This window comes from Mytilus californianus, unplaced genomic scaffold, assembly GCF_021869535.1.
Source record: "Mytilus californianus isolate M0D057914Y unplaced genomic scaffold, xbMytCali1.0.p SCAF_2, whole genome shotgun sequence".
NCBI classification, from domain to species: domain Eukaryota; kingdom Metazoa; phylum Mollusca; class Bivalvia; order Mytilida; family Mytilidae; genus Mytilus; species Mytilus californianus.
The window spans coordinates 137,808,180-137,816,960 of NW_026262668.1; the positions used below are offsets into that span (position 1 = coordinate 137,808,180).

An 8,781-nucleotide genomic window follows, 5' to 3' on the forward strand; every position below is an offset into this window, starting at 1 on the left:
TTTATTAATAACTATTTAAACGTCTACAAGTACTTGAAAACCTGATTGAACCCTTTCTGAAATAGATTAATATTCTATAAAATGAAATGCTTATAACAGTTTAATAAGATCGATTACACATTCCGTTTGTTAATCTTTCATTAGAATGTTATTCTTGTGTTGAGATTAAGAGGTGAATATATATACCAAATAATTAAGTAAAACTTTATAACGTTAACAAGAGAAGGTAGGATTTTAATATTTTACAACCACACAAGTAAAAAAAGAGAATTTTAGAATCTCATTTAACAAGTTAAGTTAAGGGAAAGCTTCCAAATGAATTACAAAGTTCAGATGATACACTATAATAGGTATACAACTTTAATACAACCTCCATTGTAATATATTTAATTCGATGTTACACAATCAACAATGAATTAATGGGATTTTTTTTAATGAATCAAAGTAACTAGTTTCTTTACTTTCGATTTTAGGAATTCGTAAGTTTTGTTGCAACATGTACTACCGATAACAAGAATTAGATGTGATATGATTCCCAATGAGACTACATAAAGACCAAACGACAAAGATGTGCTCAATTACTGGTGACCAATCGGCCTAACAAAAACGAGCCAAACTACACCATATAGTAAGCTATGAAAGGCACTTATATAATAAAACGAAACAATTCAAGAGAAAAAGCAATGTTTGTTTCATGTTTGTATTCTGCTCTAGAAAACATTTGTTTTACACAAGTTTCTGTTGTGATGACAGGGAACAAATATAATAAAAAGTTGAAGACAAACTAAAAACTTCATGGCAAAAAACTAAATACGATCAAAACACGTTTAAACATCAGCATTCTAAACACAACACAGAAAAGTAAAAACTGAGCAACACGAACCCCACCAAAAAAAGCTAGGGGGGGGGGGGGGGGTGATCTCAGGTGCTCCTGAAGGGTAAGCAGATCCTGATCCACAAATGGCATCCGTCGTTTTGCTCATGTAGGTACACGCTTGGTGATCAGTGAGTGCCACATTCGAGGAAAAGAGGACTGGATAGTTGTTACGACAATTGGAACATATACATAGTCATCTGTGACTCACTGTTCTGTGATTTATGCTTTCTCTCATTGGTCCTACATTTACTCTCCTGTCTCACTGCCATTAACACGGAACACTACAACATACAAGATATATGCTTACTCTCTCATTGGTCCTACATTTACTCTCTTGTCTCACTGCCATTAACACGGAACACTACAACATACAAGATATATGCTTACTCTCTCATTGGTCCTACATTTACTCTCTTGTCTCACTGCCATTAACACGGAACACTACAGCATACAAGATATATGCTTACTCTCTCATTGGTCCTACATTTACCCTCTTTATTCACTGCCATTAACACGGAACACAACAACATACAAGATACATGCATATCTATCATTGGTCCTACATTTACTCTCTTTATTCACTGCCATTAACACGGAACACTACAGCATACAATATACATGCTTACTCTCTCATTGGTCCTACATTTACTCTCTTTTCTCACTGCCATTAACACGGAACACTACAGCATACAAGATATACATGCATATCTACCATTGGTCCTACATTTACTCTCTTTTCTCACTGTCATTAACACGGAACACTACAGCATTCAAGATACATGCTTACTCTCTCATTGGTCCTACATTAACCCTCTTGTCTCGCTGCCATTAACACGGAACACTACAGCACACAAGATACATGCAAACGCTTTCATTGGTTCTACATTTATTATCTTGTCTCGTTGCCAATCATACGGAACACTACAACATACAACATACAAGATACATGCATACTCTCTCATTGGTCCTACATTAACTCTCTTGTCTCACTGCCAATCATACGGAACACTACAACATACAAGATACATGCATACTCTCTTATTGGTCCTAGATTTACTCTCTTGTCTCACTGCCATTAACACGGAGCACTATTGCATATTACAAGTTTAACATGAATGCTTACCCTGTCGATGCATTAAATGTTACTCTGTTTATCGAACTTAAGATAAAGGATACCACAGATACAGTTAAATCTACCTTGCGTCTAGAAATTGACAAAAAAGGTCAAAGAACTATACAAAAATAAGATTTGGTATGTTTGCCAATGAGACAATTATCCACAAAACTAAACTTTATGACAAAGAAGTGATTTCATCTTTCCTATTGTAAACTTTCCAGTTCTATTTAGCAACATTCTAGCAGAACTTGCATATGGAGTATTGAAACTTTTATTATTTCCATGACAGTAAGTACATTGGTTGAGTTTTCCTTGTCCTTTTTTTTTGTTGCAAAATGCGAATCAATGATAGGATAATCCAATGGCGGTTACGACTTTAACTAATTTTAAAAAACTCAATATTTCAGAAAGTTAAATAGTTAGAAAATTCGAATTGTATATACGTGTAGATAGATGTTTTATGGTCACATGTCACCAATATTCGATCTCATTTCCATTGTTCAGCATCTCACAAAGTAGAAGTTGCATCTTCTTGATAAGGTTGTCATTTTTATTTATATCTCCTACGAGTATAGCTCAATTACATTTAAAGCTTGGAATCATTGTGTAGTTCATATATCGGTCTGAAAAAAGGCACCTCACTTTGACCTCCTTTTATGGTTAAACCGCCAACATTAAGTTTAATAAAAGTAGATATTGAGTATACATCAGTCAGACAGTGAACTAACGACAACAAATAAAACGAAATCTGAGATCGGTATTTCATCGAACATATGATCACATATGCCTAGTAACTTTACAGGACAAATTCAAAATGGCGTTAGGGATGTAAACCTTTATTTCATGATTGTTTATGCTGGACATTCTATTTCTTGTTTGATGATTTTACATACATGATAAAGATAAAAAAAAAATGAATTAATGTTGTATGTTTCTGAATAAATAAGAAGCATATATTTTTAATGTATAGATATGGACAATTTCATCCCAGTAGTAACTATAATTTGAAATCTCACTTATATTTTCCATAGATAAACTTCACAATGGGATGTGCATCATCAGTTGACACGGGTACAGAATTTGTACAATTCGAAAAGAAGAAACCTTTAAATAATGACAATGTAGTGGTTATAACTCCTCGACCGTCGTCCATTCACCAAAAAGACAGAGACGACACAATAATGAAGATTAAATCAGAGAAATCTGACCTTTCTCTATCGCCATCTACTGACCTGAGTGAGCAAGAAGATACTATACTGAAGGATAATAATTCTAACCCGTCGATTATTGACCAGAAAGATCGAGAAGACACAATGATAAAGTCCGAGAAATCTAACCCGTCGATTATTGACCAGAAAGATCGAGAAGACACAATGCTAAATGCCGAGAAAACTAACCCGTCGCTTATTGACCAGAAAGATCGAGAAGACACAATGCTAAAGTCCAAGAAATCAAATCTATCTGAACATAATAGACCAAAATCCCAATATTCAGACAACAATACAAATAAAAAGCAAGATTATGACCGACCTCAATCATTTCACCAAAATGATTCAGGTGAAAAATCTCCAGAACAGGAAATACCACAGTCGAGAGAATCTAGTGGACGTATGAAAGATTTGATGATTGCAAATACTACGAGCAATGAGGGGAAGGAAGTAAGTTATATTGCTTATCTTTAAAAAGTAAAACACATGTATAAAGTATGAAGGGGTAATTCTCCAGATCATTGAATAGTTAATAACGTATAAAATATGAAGTGGTAGACGTAATTAAACCATTGTGGTGACGTCAGCCTATTCATTTACCGTGGATTCTTTTTCTAGAATCAACGCTTCCTAAATCTGCCGCTGAAATAGACTCACCAAATTATAGTCAATTGTTTCCTTTGTGTGTCTAATTTCATTAAGTTTGAATTGGCTAAGTTGCTGATTTCTGTTCACTAATGGAATTAATTTAAAAACTTACCTTTAATTTTTGTAATTTGTATATGCCTTCACTGGGAATCGAACCCTTCCTTGAAATCTGTTATGAATGACTGACATCATAATATCGACAAAACCTCTCGGCTACCAATGGGTTACAACTTAGATGTCTGTTATATATATATATAAATGAACATCGGACACACAGGGGTTGTACCTTTATATATACACAATGGGCAGTCGTATAGTATAAGTTGGTAGCCGCGAGGTTAGCATGCTTAAAATCAAAGAGTTAAAAGATAGGGATTTGTCGGTATAGGTTCGAATCCCTGTATTATCTCTGTTGTCCCAATTCTGTTTTTTTTCTTCTAATTTTGCATGTTATAGTGGATATTTTTGTTATAATAGCGAGTTTTACCGTTTATTTTTGGGATTATTATTGACTATTTCACATGTTTGAAACAAAAATGATTACATTCTATTTGTCAATTTTTGTTGTATAAATATAGTATGATTTCATCTGTTTTACTACATAATTTTACAAATGTTTGTTCGCAAATTCCTATGCGAGAAAATCGTGATGTGCCTAGAGTGCTAGAAATTTCGGTAACATACTTATTATATATACTTTATATATACTCTTTAGTCGGGTTGTTGTCTCTTTGACACATTCCCCATTTCCATTCTCAATTTTATTAGAAATAAGTTCGAATATGTCTTATTTTGTAAAAACAGATAATATTCAGATGCCTGATAATATAAAGATCTTTAAAGGTAGAAGTGTAATATTTGTATTTTGTTAACCAATTAATTGTGATCTGAGATTTATCAATGCATCGTTAGACACGATAACATGGTTATTTAAACTCACTTACAATACCTTCTAATTAAGAAAAGGCTTTAATTTTGAAAAGAAATTAACACAATAGTTTAAGTTATAGATACAATGGATAAGCGTAGATTCATAAAAAACAAACCATTCGCCCTCCGGGCTCATGGTTTCTTTTTCAAGAATCCACGCTTATCCATTGTATCTATATAACAGATATTTCAATAAAAGTTAACATGTATAAAATGTGAGTAGTTTGGCAGACGTTTAGATCTTTCAATAGTAAATTATATGTATGAAATATGAATAATACGTTATGAAGGGATAGACGCTTAAATCTTTGAATAGTAAATTATATGGATGAAATATGAAAGATGTATAGAAACAGTTTATCAAAAGAAGATGATTAATGTTTCTGGAATAAACTTCCGTTACGTTCGACTCCAAAGGTTTGGAAAGCCAACAATATACAACATTCGAGAGCATGAAACAAACAGAGCTTTACCAGAAAAATAAAAAAACATATCCTATTTTGTATGATGAAACTTCAACTTTGATTTTATTTCAATTTACTGATAACCTTGAAATTTAAAAAGAAATTATATTATTTAAATGATGCCAGTACCGAAACTCTTGCTACTTGGTGAATGGTACCCCCGGGGATTAATAATCCACCGACAGAGGGACGGATACAATGGTAGTAGAGGAAATGTTATACCCCCGGGGATTGATAGTCCACCGACAGAGGGACGGATTCAATGGTACTAGAGGACATGTTATACCCTCAGGGATTGATAGTCCACCGACAGAGGGACGGATCCTATGGTACTAGAGGACATGTTTTACCCTCAGGGATTGATAGTCCACCGACAGAGGGACGGATACAATGGTACTAGAGGACATGTTTTACCCTCATGAATTGATAGTCCACCGACAGAGGGACGGATACAATGGTACTAGAGGACATGTTTTACCCTCAGGAATTGATAGTCCACCGACAGAGGGACGGATACAATGGTACTAGAGGCAAATGTTTGCACCTGTCCTAAGTCAGGAATCTGATGTACAGTAGTTGTCGTCTGTTTATGTAGTTCATACGTGTTTCTCGTTTCTCGTTTTTATATAGATTAGACCGTTGGTTTTCCCGTTTGAATGGTTTTACACTAGTTATTTTTGGGGCCCTTTATAGCTTGCTGTTTGGTGTGAGCCAAGGCTCCGTGTTGAAGGCCGTACCTTGACTTATAATGGTTTACTTTTATAAATTGTAACTTGGATTGAGAGTTGTCTCATTGGCACTCATACCACATCTTCCTATATCTATGTTATACCCTCAGGGATTGATATTGATTTGGCCTTCCGACTGTTTCGGAACGCACATCTGTCGTACTAAATTATGATCCTTGTATCATCGATGAGTTTACAATAACTCGATACGAACGACATTGAAAGTTTAGAGAGCCAAACTATTAAACGTTGAGAGAATAAAACAAAATGGTCCAAGCAGAACATCTATATGTTATAATGAATTCCCTTTCTGGGATTTGGAGGATTAACGAATAGACGAAAAAGACCCTTCTTGAGTCTTGTGTTGACGAAACGCTTACTAGTGTATGAACTCTTTAATGACTCTTACAGTCACTAAGGGCCTTTTTTTGGTCTTTTAACTTTTTCTATTCGAGCGTCACAATGAGTCTTTTGTAGACGAAACGTGCGTATGGCGTACAAAATTGTAAGCCTATTATACATTTTTCTATACCATTGCTGGTTGACGTCTTGACTCCGAGGGTATCACCGGTCCAGTACCCAACACTCCGAGCTGACACAGAATGTCTCGGGTATTTTTTGTAAATTTAATTGTCAGAAAATAAAAAAAAAACCTTTCGAAATACTAATGTTTTTTTTTTCTACCCAAGGCACATATGGCCTTAGTCAAAACTGTTTTGATTTGAGTGTTACTGAGAAGTCTTGTGTGGACGAAACGACCATCTGGCCTTCAAGAATTATAAGACTGGTATCTTTGATGACGTTCTTATTCGAAATGATTAGAAAGCTTGTTTTAAAGGAATATAGAAAAGCGTATGTACACAAATAGATTACGAATACATCTACGAAATTAAGACGATTTTTTTATTTTGTGATTTAGGATGTTTTTTGGATAGATCTCAAACCGATCTTTTCTTTAAAAGAATAAGTGATAATGAAAAGTGAACCTTAAATGTTCCTAAATAAGAAACCTTTAATGACATGAATACACAAACAGAAAGAAAGATGGTGTACACAAAACATATCAATAATTCCTTCAGAACGAGATACTGATGTATACAAATGCTGTCTTAAAAAAAACGAATAAACTCATCATAGATACTAGGATTAAAATTCTGAACACCAAACGCGCATTACGTCTACAAAAGACTCATCAGTGACAATCGAATCAAAAAATTTTAAAAGACGTTGAAGAGCATTGAGGAACCAACATTCCAAATGTTTTTTTTTTTTGTCTAATGCAAATAAGGTAATCTATCCCTGGGGTAGACAATCATTGGTATTTCAAAAATTCATAAGTTTTGTTAACAGTCAATTTATAATAACGACCATATCAATGATAATTCATGTCAACACCGAAGTGCTGACTACTGAACTGGTGATACCCTCGGGGAGGAAAGCTCCATCAGCAGTGTCATCGACCTTATGGTTTATGAAGAAATATTTTTTTGTCTAGAGTTTGTTTCTATAGCATATTTTTTGACATATTTAACAAGGCTGTGTTTTTAAATGGTCTTGCATACTCTCCTATTATCAACTTATCGTAACAACTTAAATAAACAAACTGATTTGATTATATAAGAAATTCCTCTGAAATGAATATATCGAAAGGCATTTTATGAATAAGAGAGATTAGAAATGCTAAATGTAAATTTAATTCTAAAAACAAAATAACACCTTATAAATGCTGCTGCCGAAGAGTTTTTTTTTTTGGATCGCCTTTCTTTCGGAACGCTCAAATCCAAAACTTTCAAAGCCAATGATGTTAAAATGAATAAACACGTCAAGGACTGTATGATCAAAACGGATCAAAATAGAAATGGTCAAATCTAAATTGGGTCAACTTTGCCTGATGTTAATATAAAAATAAGGAGAGATGTGGTAAGATTGCCAATGAGACAACTATTCACAAAATTCAAATAAAGTGGATATAAGCAGTTATAGGCAACCGTACGACCGTCAACAATGAGAAAGTCGGCTATAAAAGGCACGAACTTTATAATGGTGTATAAAAGGACATGTGTGTTTTGTAACCGTAATTTGCTTAAATGTAATATCAGCACATTTCTTTATTTTCCTTTAGCGAAAGCCTTCATCTTCATCATCGTCATCCGAAGATGAAAGTGAATCAGACGATGATATGAGAGACTCGGATACAAGACTACTTGCAACTAGGGATTCGGAAACCAGATTCACGGAAACCAACGAACAAAGTTCTGTGAAAAACTCGGAAACCAACGAACATGATGATAACCGAGGCTCGGAAATGAACGGCTATACTCCGATAGGATCGGAAACCAATGAACATAAGACACCATATTCCGAAACGAATGAACAAGAAATGAATGATGACGGCATTTCAAAAACGGGAGATATAGTAAAAGACGAAGAAACCAAAGAAACCACCGAAAGAATCCAAACAGAAGAAAAACATTTGAATGAGGAAGATGTAGCAAATGACAATTTAACAAAAACCGAGGAAGCCGAAAGAACAAATGTTGTGGAAGGAGAAAGTGTTGTTGATACTGAAGTGAATGCGGAAACAAATGATACAAGTTCCACGGAGAAACTTATATCACACAATGAACTTAAAAGAGACAATGTATCTTCTGAAAATGATCGTATTAGTTCAAAAGAAGTTGACTCAACTGAAAATAACCCTGAAAAGACGCCACAAGAAATTGACCATACGGAAGAGGAGGATATGCCTTTCACTTAATAGGTGAAATGTATCACACATAATACGATAAATATGATTTTTTTATACTCT

General features: G+C 34.3%; 1 protein-coding gene across 1 annotated transcript; it reads left to right on the forward strand.

Annotated features, from left to right (window-relative positions):
* The first annotated feature begins 2,387 nt into the window (after window positions 1-2,387).
* Window positions 2,388-8,730, forward strand: LOC127731190 (RNA polymerase II subunit 5-mediating protein homolog). Its single transcript, XM_052240139.1, has 2 exons — window positions 2,388-3,652; window positions 8,095-8,730. Exons 1-2 carry the CDS (start codon window positions 3,038-3,040, stop codon window positions 8,728-8,730), a joined length of 1,251 nt encoding a protein of 416 aa, XP_052096099.1. The 5' UTR covers window positions 2,388-3,037.
* The last annotated feature ends 51 nt before the right edge of the window (window positions 8,731-8,781 follow it).